The sequence below is a fragment of the Anneissia japonica genome, unplaced genomic scaffold, assembly GCF_011630105.1.
Source record: "Anneissia japonica isolate Jap-2015-1 unplaced genomic scaffold, ASM1163010v1 scaffold26_len2425191_cov177, whole genome shotgun sequence".
Classification (NCBI taxonomy): domain Eukaryota; kingdom Metazoa; phylum Echinodermata; class Crinoidea; order Comatulida; family Comatulidae; genus Anneissia; species Anneissia japonica.
Window position 1 is genome coordinate 1,115,876 of NW_022685220.1, and position 20,128 is coordinate 1,136,003.

Below are 20,128 nucleotides of genomic sequence, written 5' to 3' on the forward strand. Positions count from 1 at the left end.
GATCTATACTACTACAGTCTATGTAGCGGTGTACTTCCATTTTCTTGGAAGCACGCTAACATTGTTCCGATATATAAAAAGGATGATAAGTCGTCGTTAAAGAATTATAGACTGTCGCTTTAACATCACTTTTCTGTAAGGACCGTTGTTGTTCACTGTCTATGTAAACGACCTTCATGTAAATAATAAACCTTACCAATACGCAGATGACACATTCCTTTCAATGACCATTCGATCGCCCTCCGACTTTGTAACCCTACAACAGGACATTGATAGTCTTGAAAGTTGGTCATCATCAAATTTGTTGTCATTGAATTCTGCTAAGTGTTGTGAATGTCAATATCTCGTCAGCGCTCACCTGCAGTTCCAGCATATACAATGAATGGACAGATTCAATCAAATGTCAAACATCTTAATTTGCTTGGTGTCACAATTTCACACAATCTATCTTGGTCTAAGCAAGTTGAAAAAGTGTCTTCTAAATGCTATAAAATGCTTGGATTCATGCGTTCTGTTGCTAGGAATTGTGCTACGCCTGTACTTCTTAAACTATATTTATCACTAGTGTTGCCTCACATTCAATATTGTTGTAATGTATGGCATCCCTATAGGAAAGAGAACATAAACAAAATTGAATTGATTCAGCGTCGCGCTACCAGATTCATCTTGCATCAAAAAAGACAGGAGGATACATATAACAACCGCCTTGTGGCTCTTGATCTCTGTACAACCAAAGCTAATAGGAAATACTTTACCGTACTGTTTGTTTGTAGACTTCTTTATAACTGTGTACATGATTCTGTTGTTCTCGATAACATCGTAACAGGTCCATGATCGAAATCAGTAGTTATCGTGTCAATAAACTCTTTTTTATCCATTTGCGGGCTAATACAGATTCTGCTAAGTACAGCATTCCTGGCCGTTTCGTGAGAATATGGAATAATTTACCTATTGATATTAAAGATTCTTTTTGTTTGTGACAGCTGGGGCATTTCCTATGAGAAAATTAAACATTATTTTAGACAATTTCGTTCATGGGATTGTTAATTGTTTTTCCTCCAACTGTATTTTTGTTTTTAATTTTTTTAATTATTTATATATTTTAATATTTATATATTTTTGATAAAATTAATATCAATATTAGTTAATAATATTGAATTTGGATCTGGAAGGGCACACCATATCCGGTGATAGTAGTTTTTGTACCGCTTTTTCCTCTCCTCAGCCCTCCTCCCTCTGCCCTCCTCTTTCTTTTTTGATTTTGTTTTTTGTAGTTCTGGCTGAAAGGAATAAAATAATAAAAAAATAAAATAGGATGAGAAACTCAACTCAACTAAAAATCAATAATACAACAACTGGTCACTCGCGATCGCATCATCTCCACGTGTCTCACTTCAAAGCAAGCATCATGTTACTTTCGTCAACATTTATGCCCCGACCGTTCAAGCTGACGCTAAGGGCAAGTTTTACACTGATCTGATCAGCCTCGTACAGAACACCCCCACAGATGGCACACCCCACAGATGGCAAGGTCAACATCCTCGAAACACTGAAAGGGAGAAGTTTCAGGTTGGCAATTTCCAGTCAGTTGCAATGAAAGCTGACATCAAGGTGAAACTTCAATCAAAGCTTTATGCAAGTTACACTGCAAACTGTCCAGATGATTGTTTTGTCAAACCTGAAAACTGATATCCACCAGAACCCAAGTCCAAGGGTTCTCCACAAGGAAAATCAAAGACTGGTTTGAAGAAAATGACAAGTAGTTCCACTGCAGGATGTGCAGGGGAAAAGGATATCCGGCCACAAGAGATATATCTTACCATCTTACTCAGCCTATGAAAAAAAAAACCCTTTCATATTACCTACAGCAACGTACCTCTGGTGTAAACTACGAGAAATAAAAAAAAAATTGGTGGATAAACCTCTCAGCGAGGACTCAGCTTTTGCATATACTAGTAGCTACAAGGAGTTTTACAAAACACGGAAGGCAGTATGCATCTCTTCATACCAGATTCAAAGTCCTTTGTACAGTGCTGACGGCTTCTTGTCTATGAGATCACACCTACCTCGGCCTCGCGTGTTCAGTGTCAGTTCCTCAAATAAAAAATGCTCAAATGGGAGTTAGGATTAAGGAACGCTTTTTTATCCATTTGTATTTTTCACATTTAGTTTAGTTTGTGGTGCTACACTTTAGCTTGTGGCAGCGGTGGTGTAATTTCTTCTACAAAGTATAGGTGGAAATTTTTGGAACGGCCACTTCCTTGAGAGTTCACACCCACCTCGGCCTCAGGTTTAGTGGCTGAATATGCAATATAAAACAGCTGTTAATAACCAAGACAAAGACAGTCGGTGAACCTGTCTCTTATACACATCTAGATGTGTATAAGAGACAGGTATTATCGGCCCTATATTTATATATAATATTACTTCATATGATCAATTGGATTATTTGATATAAAGCATTACTGTGGACACTTAAGGTCATGGTAGTTAGGGCATACAGTCATTTTAATACTAGAAATGTGTTTTGACGGCCATTTTGAATATTTATTTTGCATTTTCGCAATAAAGATGTATGCTATGGTGTTTTATGGATTCCTTGAACTAAACAACCATAGGTTTTGACACCAAGATTGGTAATATGACACTTGGAGAGCCTTTAAACTGCCAAAACTGTGTTTTCTTGGCGGCCATTTTGAATATTTTATTAAATTTTGCATTTTCACGATAAAGTACGTTATTGTATTTTAATAATGTTTTACTGACTTCCTTGAACCAAAGAACATAGGTATTGACACCAAGATTATGGTAATGTGGACACTTAGAGCATTTAAACTGCAAAAATGTGGGTACGGTTGGAGTGACATCGTGGTTGCCGAAATTCTTGGAATTGGCATGCTCAAAAACCCCCTAGGACAAAGTTTCCTGCTTCTTTCCAGAAGTGCACGTCTTGGGGACTAAAAAAATGTCATATCCGCCCCCGGCTAAAGACCTTTGGTGCATCGCCAAAAACTTCCATTGAGGGCGTACTAACTTCATGTTTCAAACATACACTTCAAGATGGCAACCTCTTTTAGGCAAGACTTGCCCCCAAAAGGGGGATACGGACCAATTGACTACAAGCGACATATACCGAAAAGAGGATTCTCAGGTATGAAGAACCTTGTTGAATAGCAAATAAAGACCTAGGCTTACTTCTTGAAGGTCAGCAAATGCTATAGGCCTAGCCAGCTAGCTAGCCGATGCTAGGCATACCTACCTACACATACGCGGTGGTGTAGGCCTAGGACAGTTTCGTCTGCGAAAGTAAGCCTAGGCCCTACTGTTGGTAGGCAGTGGCGGCTCTAGGATACATTCTCTGGGGCTAATAAGCTGTCCGACACACAGGGCAAGGGCTTGTATTGTATGCCTGAGAGACCAGGGAGTTGTTATAGTGAAACTCAGAGACTCAGGCTGACTGAGTCTGAGGAGGGGGAGGGTTTGGGATTTCTACTACACTAGGCCTACTAGCCTACTTCTTTACTCAGCACACTCCTTCAGTCAGGATATCTCGCTGAGGCAGATCCACCTCATGACATGTCCCAAACAAAGAATGAATGCTTGTTGTAGGCATTGATAGGCCTTTTTCACGAGTCGGTAGACATCTTGAAGTGATGACACACATTGCGAATCAGCGGTGCGTAACCAACAGAAATTAAAAAAAACGTAACGGGGCGTCGTATTCAAAAATTTTTTCCAGCAAAATGTTCTTAAAAGTCTAATCTACACCACTATATGATTGAAAAAAAATTGATATTTTTGACCGCAGAAATCAAGATGGAAAAAGAAAAGCCTATCCTTAAGTAGTGTATTAAAATAGGCCTATGCATTACAGTGCAGGTAGCATAGCACTTTCGTGTTGTTACTGTTCCAGATACTGATAATATACAGATTTCTCTTATTATATAGTACAAGTTTAATATGTTTTATAAAGATGTATAGTATAGTAAATCATGTTTTAACACAGGAAACTCTCATATGGTAATTAAAACAATGTTCTTTATATGGTTCTGGCGATACCCATATTGTTGATAACTTTAAAGTTTCAATAGTGATTGATTTGTGTACTTACAAATTATCTTGAGAGAACACATGATGAAACATTTATCATATTAGCTAAATTGTTAGGTTGCTCCAGCATAATTTGTCTCCAAAATCTGTTAATTCAAGCAGCTAAGGAAATAGCGGTTGTCGTCCATTCCCATAATGAATTTTCCAGAAAATGCAGTTGTGTTTTTTTCTGAAAAGTTAACAACTAAAATTTTTGCATTCCAGAATGGGATTTTTGTTTAGTGAAAACATTTGTATACCCAAAGTTAAAGTAAGTTCAATAAATCATTACAAAATGTAATAAAGGGCCATTTTTTGGTCCAGACGTGGCATTTTGGGATGTTCGAAGCAATGTGTCATCAATCATGGTGTCTTATGTCACTACAATACCGTACTTAGACAAGAAAATCTCAATATGTGAATTTGACATAAATTACAGTTTTCAATAGACTGGGCTACTGAATGCCAACATTGTGGCTTCCATGTTGCTGAAAAAACAGACTTTTTAACAAGTTTTGTTGGCTGAATTTTATACTTGGTTTGTGTGCTTTTTAAAATTTCATCATCTTCTTTTGATTGTAGGATATGCCATGTTTGCTGGATGTGCTGCCATCATGGCTACTGGATATATAATGTTGAAAATTGGCAACAAACATAGAAGGTAATATTTTGTTTCCATAGCAAATACTGTAGTTTTGCCAAAACCGTCCAGAAGGAAGGGAAAATTAAATGTTATTGGTGAATGTAAACAGTGAAGTAATGGGAGGCTTTTTTGCTTTCTTATAAGTTGATATACTGTAATTAGGAAGAAATATACATTTCAAGGCAGAGGCAGGTGTAATGAAAATAAATAAAATTTCTATTTGTATGGTAGCGATGGGTGTGCTTTTATTCGAAATCATCCTTGGCGGGCAGCGGGCTCTCTAATCTAATGAGAAATGATGGTGAAATTATAAAAGACATCAAAAACTGTAAAACGATTAAATTAAAATGACATTTACAATTATTATTATAATTATGAATATCATTAAATTATAATTATTATAATAAATAAATATCAATTATATGTATATTTATCATTATTATTATTATTGTAATAAAATTATTAAATTAAATTTTTATCCTATTATTGCGGTTGTATGCAATGAAATTACAACCAAATTTACAGTATGTATGTGCCTTCTTTTTGTACTGGGTGACAGGGATGTAGCTGAAGAATAAAAATAAAGGTGGGTGATAGACAGTTTGAGGGTGGGTGCGTGATAACCTTGGTAAACTATAAATAAATAGAGTGGATTTTTAGGATAAAAAAGTGGGTTGATAAGGGGTGCCATGAAATTAGCTTTGGACTGGGTGGATAACTTCAAGGCTGGGTGGCCCTGCCCACCATAACTACATCTCTCGGGTGATACCAGAGGGAATAAAAATATTAGCATAATGATGTTTTTTAAGAAATATATGAATAAAAAAAAACATAAAAACTAAAATAAAATCATACTAAAGAAAATTATGAAGTAAAAAAATATAAACATGAAACCAACTCCATGTCAGTGAAAACTATGGTTGGAAATTGGTTAGCGAAGGTGTTGTTGAGAATTCTTACCATTACACTAAAAACCCAACTCTGTGGATGCCACTGTATTATTAGTTCAGCATAATTCTCTAAGTTAAGGGTGAAAATTGTTCATTCATTTAACAGTAAATTTGTGTTTAACCTAGCTCTACAGTTATCTAGTTTTAAACATTTTAGCAAACACAAATTGTGTTAATATAAAAGTTTAATTACAGTACCATATTCAAAGTATGTAGAATATAATATCATATTTTAATGCACATTTTTGTTATAGAGTATGATATTTGCTTTGACAAAGTTCAAAGATCCAAGCATGGGAAGTGCCAGACAGAAAGCCCTGTGCAAAAACATAGTAAAATGGGATATAAGGAGGAAAAAAAATGGTACAGGTTCCCTGTAGTAAGACTCAAACTAAAGCTGCAATTATAGTGAGGGTGATATGGAGACTCGTAAATATTATGCACTGTATGAGCCCACCCTGCGTAGGTCAGTGCATTTTAGTTCATAATAATTCAGTGATTGAAAGCAAAAATTGTTAATGCATATCACGGTAGGCCTAATTTTGCATTGAACCTACCTGCAGCTGTTTTAAACGCTTTAGAAAACGCAAATTGTGTTTATACTGTATATAGTTTAATCTACTGTCCAGTATAATTCTTTAAACGTTCCTCATATCCACACCCTACTTTGGATCGTCACTAAAATTTAATCATTTCTTCATTGGACCATTAAAAATTATTATAGAAAGTTTAATTTAGATCCATTAACAAGTTTTTAGAGATATTTGGTTAAAAATGTCAGAAATTAAACTGGGCAATTTCATGGTAGCGGAATCACTATTTTGCTGAACTTTTTAACTTTAATCTAATGTCATATTTACACTCCATTCTAATTCTTGGAATAATTATCATATTTACATAACTATGGAATCCATCTATAATTTCTACCCTAGTTTTTTTTAAAAACCTATCACAATTTTGACATAATATCAAAAAATATGTATGGTAGCGGAAAGACAAAAAAAATACCCTCTATTTTTACCACTTCACATTTTACTAAAACCCTCTGATTTATGAAAGTGATTTAAAAATTGAATACATCTCAGTTTATTATAATTTAGTGTAGTATTGAATGCAAAACATTGATTTTTAAAAATGTTTATAGTTTTGGAGATATTTATAAAAATATAAGACCATGTCTGGTAGCGGAATCACAGTAGCGGAATGACCATTGATAAAAGTGCATTTGAAATTAATATTCATGAAAAACCTTCTTGACTAAATGTAAAATCTTTCACTTTTTATGAAAACAATGCTGAAGCAATTCACTTGGTATTTGAAACAAAATTTATTTTACTTTATCAAGTCTCAAACACAATTATAAAAATTATGAAAATTAATAAAAATATTGGATTGTTTATACTGTAATTGCCAAAACACAATAACATTATATTTTTAGTCTAGAGTTTGCCTATCTATACTTAAAAACATTCTGAGAAATTTAGTTGTTTAATTATTTAACTTAATCAAATATATAATATCATTTATGAATATAATTATGGTGGCGGAATGACAGTAGCGGAATGACATTGGAATATTGCTATAATTTACTTTTGATTCTTAAGTATATTCAAGCCTGTAGCCAGGATTTTGGTAGGGGGGTTCCTTTTGATACTGAAAGGGCACTTGCGAGCACCATTGGCTGGGGCCAGGGGGCTGCCAAGGGCCCCCGGTGGGTCGAGGGCCAAAACCCTGGAAGCTCCAGCATTCTCAGCATTTACAGGTGTTATTTAATTGATTTGAGAGGCCATTTAAAAAAAAAAAATGTATATATTAAAGAGGTAATTTTTTGAGTTGGGAAAAGATAGAAAACAAAAAAAAAACAAAAAAACTACTACTTTAGTACTACAGTACAGTATTGGTAATTTAACAACAGTAGCATGATACAAACTCCAAAGAATCCAGTATGGTTTATTCTTTATTTTTTATTTATATAGCACATTTTTTATTATGTTACTAGGTAGGCCTAACAATCGGGTATTAAATTAGGACTTTTAATGATGATAGGCTCTAGGCTAGGCCTAAAGTGTAGGCTAACCAGCCTTTGTTGAAAGGGCACTTCATGAAAAGGGGGGTACGTTTGAACCCAACGAACCCCCCTGGCTACGGGCTTGATATTAACAACACACAAAAGCAGCATGTGAATTTTCACAAAATTAAAATTAATTAAAATTATTATTTATTGTTAATGGTCAATCTCTGTGTACATGGAAGCATTAAAACATCACAAAGCATCAGTTCTCTGCAGCAGTTAATGGCATTTTGGTACTTGTGCGATCTCAATGATAAAAAAATAACAAGTGATGCAGTATTCTTTAAGATGCACAAGAATACATTCGTCACTGGTTTGTGAGCCAATAGCAAGCACTTAAAATTAGTAGGTGGAGTAAAAACCAACTGAACAAATTTAAATAAGTTGTTTATTATAAGTAAATTTATTTGATTAACAAGTACCTCTTTGATGCAAAAACTCTAAAGTAGAAAGTTTATTGGAAGTTTCTGAGAAAAGTACACCTCGCCCTTTTCCCATACCTAAACTTGCATTTGAACAACAAAGTTGATCCAAGCTTTAATTATTGTTTATTTGTATCATTTAACCATTGAAATTTGTTAATCCATTTGATACTTGGAAAGAAGTTGAATTTTGTTGCTATCTTAGTGGGTAGCATATTTTGGTAGCGGAAATACACGTCATTCCGATACTACATTTGGTAGCGGAATCACGTTTTTTAAACCTTTATTTCTAAAAATATATAAAAAAATTTATTTAAAGCCTATTATTTTCTGATACATCTATCAGTAGTCTATTATCACCTGTACTTTCATTTTTGAAAAATCAATACTTTTGGAGGAATTTAAAAAAAATCACTTTTTTGGTAGCGGAATCACATAAATTAACCAAATTTTTTAAAAAACAAAAAAAATAATTTATTATTTAAAAATTATAATTTTCACCTTTAAAAATGATAATAGTACCTATTCTTTTGTAAAATAACATGAATTTAGAATTTTCCAACATATACATTCTGCATAATAATTGCATTTAAGTAAGCTATTTTTTACTATATTTTAAAATTTAAAAATACTATGTATTTGGATCATTTTTTTCACATTATACCATTGAAATACCAAAATATTGATTTAGATCTTAATTCTATATAAAATGAGCTTTAGTTTGATAACAAACTTGATGGGATTTGATAAGTATGAAAAATTACAAAAAATCACTCTGCATTATGAAATTGCCCAACTGGATTGTCATCAAAATAATTTCGTCCTCATAACTTGGTTAACTTTCCCAAAAGTTTTATTTGGTTCAGGTGATCCGTTTTTAAAATAGATATCTGGCATGAAATGGTTGCCTTTAAATCACTTTAATTGGTCCTCACATCCGCACCCCACTCCAGATTGTCACTAAATTTTACGCGGCACATCTAGTATATAGTATGGTATGGGGTTTGGACAAAGTTTGGAAAAGATTCGAGCAGGAAAGTGACTAAAGTGCAAGGCAGAAAAACACTGCAAAAAGATAGGGAAAACTATAATAATGCAGGAAGGAAAGGAAAAAAAATTATAACAAAAACAATTGCTTTGCAATTCGTGCATACTGTATTTGTTAAAATAGATTTGCATCACCCTTGCTGTCGGTGCATGTGTAGGCTGCCGAACTTATCTACTAGTGTCAGGCCTATTGCAAAGCTAGCTAGCATTCAGGCTCCACAGCGATAACTAAGAATAAAATAAAATAAATAAGAATATATTTATTTCTTCAAAAAACATCAATGGAACAAACATACAGAGGAAGGGGTCAGATGAAAAAGGAAATAAAGTTCCTATTACCAAATGGTTTCATCTGCCCAAAGAACAAAAACGATGATAAAATATTCATAAAAATAAGAAGATAAAAACTTACAAGTTACTGAATGCTTTTTAATAATTAAAGTAAATAATAATGTATAGAATTTTTCCAACCAAGCCTCTCTTTCATTAAAAAAAAGCCTACAGTATCTAGACTTAAGCTAGGCCCTAATTGAACAATGGCCAAGTTTATAATTAAAATGCAGGCATTCATGGTTGATAAAATCAGTCCCATCATGCTCTGCAGACAGATTTTAGACGTAGGCAATGTGAAGCCCTATTCAAAGTTAATAACTTTTTTCACCTTTATATGAGAAATTCAAAGTTTTAATTAAAGTTTATGGGGTTTTTTTCAAATTTTATCTCCATAATTACATTTAAAATTATGTTTAGTATGAGAAAAAAAAATATAATAAGCTAATTTTTATTTAAATACAGACGTTTGCAACAAGAAGATAGGGAAGCTTACCTAGCAATAATGCCATTAATTGAAGTTGAAACTGATAGAGAGTAAGTCTATTATATTCTGATATTTTTGTCAATTATTTTCTATTTAGTAAATGTTGATGAAATACAATTTTCATCTTGTTTGCAAGTTAAGCTTTTGATTTTACTTCTTCCTGTTATGTACCAAAGATAAAAACTGTAGGCCTTATTGACTAATGAATATGCAGTTTTGGTTGAATTTATTGAGCATCCTTCCAGACAGTGAAGGCAAAGAGTATCAAAAGGTCTGGCTACCCTGATTCTGTTTGCACGTAATGAAACATTAAAAATAGTACTACCACAAGATAGGAATTTTTTTTAGGATAGGAATTGCGTTCCAACAAATGCCCAACAGTCGGACCTCTTGCAGTTATATACTCTCTGGTTAAGAGCAGAACGACAGTTACATTATCAAATCTAGTAGATACCTAGAGAAATTGAACACATGCTATGCCAGTGACAAAACCGTATTGTTGGATGTTAATAAAAGAAAACAAAGTTTGTCAAAAAATATCATGAACTCACAGTGTACAGTACACCCAGGATCCACAAACCAGAATGTCTGTCTGGCTGACGGTTGCACAGTGTCTTTTTACCAGCCCTTTGTCTATGGATCATGATTTTGGACAGTCCTAAAACTGTGTCTCTTAAAGTGGCTCATGCCAAGCCAACTTTAAAGAAGCTAATATCCTGGAGAATTAAACTAGGAAAAAGTAAGCAGCAGTTGTTAATAAGCTAAAATAGGCCCCTGAATTATGATGATAGGCTGAAATGTCCTGGTGGTGTTTAACAGTGAAAGAACTGAGGAACTGAGTCAGACTAAGATAAAATAGAGGGGATAAGTATGGGTGTTTGTTTTTCATTTCCTTGTTGCCAAAAGAAAAAATAAATACAGTGTCTGACCACATTGTCCTTTTTATCAGAAAATGATGCAAAATTTACTATGATTAAAATAATTTGTATTGCTACTACGGACTACTGCTGACAGTAAAGATGTTTCAACACCTGTTGGAGGAGCCCTGTTCTGGATACCTATACCGATAGCGCCCATTTATTTCGCAACTATTTTAGTTTAAGTATCATAGCTTAAGTCAAAATTATTTATAGCTTGTTTCTTGTAAAGCGCAATGGGGCTGTTTCCTGCGGAATGTGCTATAAAAGAATGGAGTTTAAATTATTGTTATTATTATTGTTATTATTACTGTTCATTTTGGTTCTCTTTCTAGTATTCTTAAACGTTTGAAATTCAACCAGGAGCAGGAGGCTATTATCATGAAAGATGTACCAGGATGGAATATTGGTGAAAGTGTCTACAACACAGATCGATGGGTTGAGCCTTGCATTGAAGATCTGTATTTCCTTGCACCAAATAAAGAGAAAAACAAGGCTTCATTTGGATATCATTTCTATGTTTGATTCCTAAATCTCTATAATGTAAAAATGCTCTACAATAGACGAAATTTTTCAAGATTGCTTTAAATTATTGCACTTGTATTGCAAAATGTTTCAATTAAATTAGTTTTTCAAACAGAATAATGATGAGCTTAAATTTGCAGTCGTCTATCCTCATTAATGAGGTCATCAATCTTTAAGTTTTCATCCTCATAATAACTTAGTCTATGTCTCCATTTTATGTAAAATTTCATATATGTGTCTTATATGGTCAAATGAGGTTCATTATACTTGTATGGACCATTTAATATTCAACTAGTCTTTAAATATTATTACTACTGTACAATATTTTTCAGCTATGCCATGATTCAACCCTGACTCGGCTTCTAGTTATTGTATACTATACATTAGGATGTATGGACTTTATAGATTCCATAGTATAGTAACCTGTTTTCTAAATTTTTTTTTATTTCTTGATGTGGTGTTCGAAAAAAGCTAAATAAATTAAGTATATTCATCATCAAAGATTGGCTTTTAAATAAGAAATCAAAGAAACACTCTGCCATCCACAAAAATCATAAAATACCTCAAACATTCAATTTAAAATCTTTGAAAGCTCATTTATAAAGATAAAATAAGTTATTGATCTCCAGCCAGAAACAGATCATGAAAAATAGTTTTCACTGATTTACAGACGCTTTTCTACATTTCTTAAATAAATTATCAGCCAGTTTAAATGTCTAATGCATTAGCTCATGACAGACAGTGCATCCTTTATCAATTACACTACAGTAGATTTAAATTTAAAATCACTTAACGGCATTCACTTTTACTGATCACTTTGCCTGGAAAAAACACAAAGCAAACAGAATACAGAAAAAAATAGTGATTCTGTATTAAAAAGCCAAATGATTGTTGTATATTGTAGAACAGAGAATACACTCATATATATTGCATACAATATATGCAATTATGATGGGGATCATGGCCGGCGGAATTTGGGGCGGGAGGGGCGGTTCCCCCACTTTTTGGCAAAAAATATATAATGTCTGCAAGATTTGTGTATGATCGGAAAGAAATGCAAGAAAAGAAAGAGGGAAGGAGAAGGATAGGGAAGAGAATGTTTATCCAGTCCCAGACCGAGTTAAATTTTCTCGCAATTCACATTGGCAGATATGGGGGAGTGGGTCATGTGTTCTGACCCCTCCCTTGGGCAGCAAAAAAAAAGTTTAGACCTACAGGACCAGTAAGCTGATTTTTTTTTTTTTTTTTTTTCGTTACAATAAGAAAATTAGAATTTTGAAGAACATAAATGTCATTAAAACGCACCTCAGATGTCAGAAAAGCGCATTTCCCGCCATCTAGAAATCAAAGGGAAGACCCTGGATCCCCTTTCGTGTTTTGGAAAAATGTTGACCCCACCCCCTAGATTTGATTCCAGATCTGCATGATTCATACTCCCATTCAACTTATAAGTGGCAGGCCCGTATCTTTCTCTTATACACATCTAGATGTGTATAAGAGACAGGGGGGGGGGGTAAGGTTCGGGAGAACCCCCTTTTCTAGCAACCCCCCTCTTTTATGGCGAAACCCCCTCTTCAGATTTCCCAAATAAGTCCTCCAACCCAACAAATGCACTGCAGACCCACCCAGACACAGACTTTTTCAAACATATCTGCTTTTATAGCATTATTTAGACCCATACAGCACAAAAATCGTCTTGCTTTGGGGTTTCGGCGACCCCACCAGGGCTTCGACCGTGGACCTCACGCCCAGAAAATCCCCCTTGGAAGGACCTGGCTACGGGCCTGAGTGCCCCCCCCCCACAATTTAAAAAACGTTCAGCCGGCTCTGGGAATGGTGTTAACGTCGCAGACGTCAGCGATAATGACGGAGGATAACAATGATGACGACGACGATAAGAGTGGCAGAGATGGTGACGTGTGTGGCAAGGATAATAATTATAATAATGATGATAAGACGGCAACGAAGTCGGAAGCGGCGACTGCAATGACTGGATTTATTCGGTGTAAACTTATTTCAGTGTGGTCCTTCTCGTGGTGATTGAGCAGTGCAACAGGTGACAATCCAATACTCTTTCCGAAAAGTGTACTGCGTTCAAACATGGGCAAAAAGACTGCTTATATTAAGAACTGCCAAATACATGACAAATTGGCGGCCATTTTTGTTTTATGCAAATTAGCATATTTAATAGTTGCAGTAATTTTATGCTAAAAGGTTTCATTAGAGTCTATATAAATATACATATTCTCAGTAAATTGACACCAAAATTATATCTCTAGGATCAATAGTTAATATTAACTGACAAATACATGACAAATTGGCGGCCATATTTGTTTTATGCAAATTAGCATAGTTGCAGCAAGGTAATTCAACAAAAGGACGCACATCTCGGGACATCAAAGGTTATAACTCTGGCATCGACATTCTAGGCGCACGTGCGTCCCTACACGCTGAACGTCACAAAAACCATAGCAACCAGACCATAAACCGTCAGCGTACGTGACGATTTACCCACGTGCGTGTTAGTTGCCATGTACAAAGGCCTAATGATATTTTGCACTAACATTAGACTGAAATATATTCTTCATTTCAACATTAATTTTACCAAAATTGTGGTGAATTGTCGTTCATGAGACTCACTTCGCAGAAAAAATTAATAAATGGTCCGTATATACTCCAATGTTCGTCCTCGGCACCTTATGCCAACATTGTCAAAATGACAGATTAATGTTACATAAGAACATTAAATTTTATAAAATTCTTAAATTTTGAATTGCTATAACTTTTCATTTTCTTGGTCAATTTTCACAAATCAAATTGCAGTTTATAGAAGCATTTAACAAGCTCACGGTAAAAAAAAAAATCAAATGTAACAGACATTGCGAAGTACCCAAAATTAATAAAATAAAAACTAACACCATAAAACGAATGGCACGCATAGACTAATAATTGACGGCTGTACTCGCAACTAGTTTCGGATTGTCGATGCCACAGTAAAGATCAAAGGACTGTACGCACGCGCTATGTTCGAGAGCGGAGATGTGCGTCCTTTTGTTGAATTACCTTGGTTGCAGTCATTTTATGCTAAAAGGTTTTATGAAAGTGTATATAAATATACATATACTGAGTAAATTGACATCAAAATTATATCTCTAGCATCAATAGTTACCAAGAACTGCCAAATACATGACAAACTGGTGGCCATTTTTGTTTTATGCAAATTAGCATAGTTGCAGTCATTTTATGCTAAAAGTTTCATTAGAGTGTTCGGGAAAGGTTTTAGAGATAGAGCAAAAAAAGTCTGTGTTGCAATTTTTTTTCTAGGTACACCCATATTTTTTCATAGATCTAACGAGACGACTTAATGACGACTTAACATAATGGCAGTACTGAAATAGTGATTGTAGAAATGAAGAAGTTTGTTTGGATAGATTAGAGGAGGCCTTTGACATTGTTCCACATGATTCGGTCATTTAATCAATGGGTATATATAAAATTGCTCGAGAAAAACTTTTAACTTCGTGAAAGTAAGAATGATGGTGTGGAAGACAACTTATAGTCGGAGAGCTATCAACAGAAGATTTCACGCAATTTTGCCAAGAAGGTTTGACCAGGTCCATGGGTTACCTCGTAATGATGGTTAGGCTGTCAGTCATTGAAAAAAAAAAGTATGCGATGAACCAAGTAGCTGGGTCTGACCCTACACCCCCTCGAAAAACCATCTAACACATGAACCAAATTTTGTCAGAACAATACATTCTAAATCTTTTATGATATCGTGTATCGTGGGAAGGTGAAAGTATTACCCTAAACCAAATAACTAGACCTATTAATAATTATTACAGCAACTTCAACAGAGGCATTTAATAAGACTACCCTGTTTTCCGTTATCGAAACTTCTGAAGGAGTCAGGCTGTGGATATGAGTTATTTGAACAAATTACCACCCATCTAATATTAATACCCAAATATGTATATATACGCCAATTCCAAATTAAATGATCAAAGGAGATGAGCGTTATTACACCTGGTTACTAGATAACATACGCAAACCAGCACAAAGTGCAACCTTCTTTGCTCCCTGGGGAGTATACCTAGTTTAGCGCACGAAACTGGTACTGTACATTCAATGCCTCAACATCCTACCAGGTACCCATTTCTACTAATTTTATCTCAATGGATGATATTATTATTAAACATTTCGCCAAAAGTGATAATAATCTTGATGTACATTCTACTGACCATCATGAAACAATTCATTCAATGAGTTCTACAAATTCCTAGATGTTCTTCCAGCGTTCTCAAAAATATCTTGCTAATCTTACTTCTGATGGATTTCTTTGATTTTGACTTGTAACTTGAGGTATCCTTTAAAGAACCAAATCTCGATAGTTGTCTTCCTGTTTGAAATTCAGATATCTTTTTTCGATTGTTTGAGATGTTCTATACGAATCATCAAATATACACACTATTCATGTATAGTGATGGCGATCTCAAAATCGTTGGTGCGCACCCCCACCCCCCACCTTCGCGTTCATTTGTCTTTGTTTCTTGTGGCTTCAAAAGCGCCTTGAGACGGTTTTCTGTGGAAGGCGCTATATAAATATTTGACCATTGACCATAAATTAATTCTCGTGGCGTCAATTCAATTGGCGTATTATACACTTACCATCATTTAATGTGGGGTTCATGCTATTTTTGACTTCGTTTTCTCAAAGTAAGACTTGACACCCCTCCAATTAAGCTTCACCAAGTGCCTTAAATTTAATTTCAAGAAAATGCTCATGCCATTTTGGCGTCTTCCTTCCGAAGGCATTATAATAGAACACAACTTCGATTGAAAAAAAACCTTAGCATTTTTTTAAAATTTACTTTTTATTCAATCCGTATAAAGAAAGTGATACTGTAGTGTCCAGTTTTCGTATATTTTTACAATTAAAAAACACATTTATGACAATAATAGTTATTTGTATTTAACCACAAACCTATGTGTTGTGTATATTAATGGTGGTTGTTACAAACATTATTAATTCATTTATTTGAACTTTATTGCACTCATTTGGTTTAAACTTATTCCTCCATGGTTTAAGGACGATTTATTACAAGCCATATTTCTCATGAGAAATAAGGTCAAGAATAAACTTTATAAATGTTGGTAGATCTAGTCTAACTAATTAATCTCATCGTTAGCGGAAAAAAAAACAAAACTATACGCTAATCCTCCAGATTGTTTATACCATTCGGGGAAATGTCCCAATGCACATGCATATTGTGGCAAATGTGCCGAGAGTGAAATACTATACTGTACCATTATAGGTGGCAACGGGCTAGATGGCAAAAGGCCAGATGGCAACGGGCCTAGGGTGGCCACATGCCTGGTGTCAAAGGGCCGGGTGGCAAAAGGCCTATGGGTGACAACGGGCCGGGTGGCAAAATGCAGGGTGGCAACGGGCCTAGGTGGCAAAAGGTCAGGTGGTGGCAACGGGCAGGATGGCAACGGGCTTATGGTGGCAAATGGCCAGGTCGCAAAGGCCGGATGGCAAATGGCCAGGTCGCAAAAGGCCGGGTGGCAAAAGGCCGGGTGGCAAATGGCCTGGTGGAAAAAGGCTGGGTGGCAAAAAGGCCGGGGTGCAACGGGCGTAGACCCGAATACTGTAAATAAGCTACTTGTGTATTGTATGACCATCCCTCACAATAATTTTTTGGTAATCTTCTAATTGTCATATTCTTTAGATTAAGATTATTAAGATTTACATATCTTGCATAACATTAGAGGCATTAAAATATTACTTTAAATTAAAGCATTAATGAAATACTTTATTTGTTCCTCACTTTCTATATATGTAAATAATTTAAACAGCTAAAAAGTTCATGGTTTTACGATTTGGTAAGAAGAACAAAACAAAAAAGTTTTAGCAATTTCAAGCATTTATTTATTTTTTTACAAAGATAACAAACAATAACGATTTTTGCAAGTTTTATATCGTCATTGTTCCCAGTGGTAATGAACTTTTCTGGAGTTTTCCGCTGTCATATTGGTAGCGCTCTGCTTTTTTAGCAGTATATGCTGTCAGATGTGTTGTGTTGAAGTTACGTTCACCTCCAAGTGGTGGGTCGATGTGTGATTTTCGAAGCTGAAATATATCAAGAATATAGAGAAAGTTAAGTCGTCGAAAAATAATAGTAGAAAGTAAACAAATTTTTATTTTACTTCAAGGCCTACTGTAAAACCTCAAATAGAAGCCCCCTCTTCGGTTTGTAAAAGTAGCCTCGAATAGAATTAAGTCCAGGGCTATATTTCAAGGTAACATGGGCTTCTTTTCGAGATAGTACAGTACATACCCTGTACATGAATTTCAAAGAAACAAAATAAATTTAAAAAAACGTTTGGTTTATACAGCAGTTTAGGTGATTTAATGCTGGTTAATACACTCCACGATACAGACTGATGTTATATTGGCCCTATTTATTGTTCAAGTAGTAGTAATTCACACAATTTAATAATAATAATAATAATAATAATTATTATTATTATTATTATTATTTCTACCTCTCCTTTTGCCAAAGGGTACAAGGCGATGTTGTTAATTACCCCTGGTCATCGGATCCATAGTCAAAACAGCACAAAGTGCAACTTCCTCCACTTCCTAGGGCAGTATTCCTAGTCGTTTTTTAATGCCTATACAATGCCACATCATCCTACCAGGTACCCATTTATTCTTATGGGTGGAGAGAGGCAAATGTAATAATATAATAATAATATGTCGGTCCTATATAGCGCTTCATAGGCATAGATTGCGGGGGGATGGGGGATATATCCCCTCCAATATTTGACAAGGGGTGATGGTCCATTGTATCATCTCCCCCAATATTTTACTATGTATGGGATAAAATGGAGCCTTACAAACTTCAAAAGACAGTCACAGAAATAATTTGCACCTGTCTTATGCGCTTACAAAGATGAAAATTAGCATAATGTATTAATGTTGATAACAAAATTATTTTATCTGGTACCAATCTAAGCTCTTCTTTCCTTAGATGTTAGATGTGCTTGCAAAGAGAGCCACATTTCACACTGAAGGGAGTGTACGACATCAGTAATGTTATGTCAATTCCAAGAATGTTTAAGGTTACCGGTATATCGGTTGATTAGGAATTTATTGATTAGGCCTATAATAGCAAATTGCATCAATTTATTTTACAAAAACAAGGTTTCCAGCTTCAGAGGGCACATCCCCTGTCCGCACAAGGGCACACATTGGCGCTAACACCAGGCGTGTAACAGGGGTCTTGGGTCAGAGTGGGTATTTATTTTCCCGTTTAGTAATTTACTATACCCACCCCACCATACTCCCCATATAGAAAACAATATGACATAGGGCATCTTATTTATAATATAGGTCACACACGTGTGTTTGAAACTAAATATAAGCGTTTTCATCATGGTTTTATTTATTACAAACATAATAGAATATTATTCTTTCACCATCAATACATATTGGGGCCCTTCTTTTAGGTTAAAACGATCTATCTTAAATTTGTCTTTCTTGAGTTTAAGACTATTATGTGTTTAAATAACTTAAAAGGATTAACCTAAAAAAGCCCTAAAAAATGAGCGCGAGCGCGCAAAATATTTTTGTGTTTTTAATTCTAATTTCGTCGGAATTGATGAAAACTCCCTAAAATGTGCAATCTATAGAGTAAATTGGCCTACCGTAACAGGAAATGCGCGCAAAGAATTTGAGAATTTTAGGCACTTTCAGAGGATGCATTTGTCAAGGGATGGAGAAAGATTTTCCAAAGATGGATATTTTCCCCTTGTCCTCCGGTGTTTTTAATTCTAATTTCGTTGGAATCGATCAAAACTTCCTAAAATGTGCAATTTTTAGAGGAAAACAAGAAAGGTTTTTAGGCACTTACAGGGGATGAAAAAGGCATTTATAAAGGGGTGGGGAAGATTTTTCAAAGATAAATATTTCCCCTTGTCCCCCAGTGGTTACGCCATCGGGCAGCATAGATCAAAGGAGTTATGACAGTTTTTGAAGTGGAGAAGTGGTTGCAGGGTGTTGTGAGTCTGGTCATTATGATATCTTCATTTTTATTCTTGTCTTTATTTTTCTCTTCTCTTTTTCTTTTTCTTTCCTTTTCTTTTCCTCTTCTTTCTCTTTCCCTCCCTCTCCCCTCTTTCTTTTCTCAGCCCGGTACGACGGCTTGGTCAGCTCGGTAAAAACCGTCAGGGGAGGGGCAGTTTTCCACCTGCCCCCCCCCCGCGCCTGTTACAACACTGGCTAACACGCCAATGAAAAATACTTTTCTACGCCACTGTAAGCGCTTTATGCATAAAGCCTCTAAGCACTCTACATTACTACCCCGGTCATTGGAAACACGTATGGAACACATACTCAGCTCCCTTGGGAAAATTCCATAATATTGCAGCTAGTAATCAGCGCAGATGTGTTCGAACCTAACAGGTACCCACTTGTACTCCTGGGTGGAGAGAGGCAACCGTAGATAAAGTGCCTTCACCAAGGACACAAGCAATTTACAGCATTCATTTAGAAAAGAAGCTTCCCAACCCCCTAATTTTCTTTGAAAAAGAAGCCTCGAAAAGAAGCCCATCCAAAGTTCGCAAAAAAAAAAAAAAAAAA

General features: G+C 35.2%; 2 protein-coding genes across 3 annotated transcripts in view; one reads left to right on the top strand and one right to left on the bottom strand.

Moving 5' to 3' along the window:
* Positions 1-3,000: 3,000 nt before the first annotated feature.
* LOC117108914 (NADH dehydrogenase [ubiquinone] 1 alpha subcomplex subunit 13-like) lies at positions 3,001-11,982 on the top strand. Its single transcript, XM_033251100.1, has 4 exons — positions 3,001-3,151; positions 4,672-4,750; positions 10,018-10,089; positions 11,292-11,982. The coding sequence occupies exons 1-4, from the start codon at positions 3,061-3,063 to the stop codon at positions 11,479-11,481; spliced, it is 432 nt and encodes a 143-aa protein (XP_033106991.1). The 5' UTR covers positions 3,001-3,060; the 3' UTR covers positions 11,482-11,982.
* A 4,354-nt stretch (positions 11,983-16,336) lies between these two features.
* LOC117108925 overlaps positions 16,337-20,128 on the bottom strand; it is a 15,294-nt gene continuing 11,502 nt past the window's right edge. For both annotated transcript variants that reach the window (XM_033251117.1, XM_033251109.1), the window contains one exon: positions 16,337-17,614. In XM_033251117.1, coding sequence (XP_033107008.1) covers positions 17,459-17,614 — 156 coding nt within the window. In that variant the 3' untranslated portion in view covers positions 16,337-17,458. The remainder of the gene's footprint in view (positions 17,615-20,128) is intronic.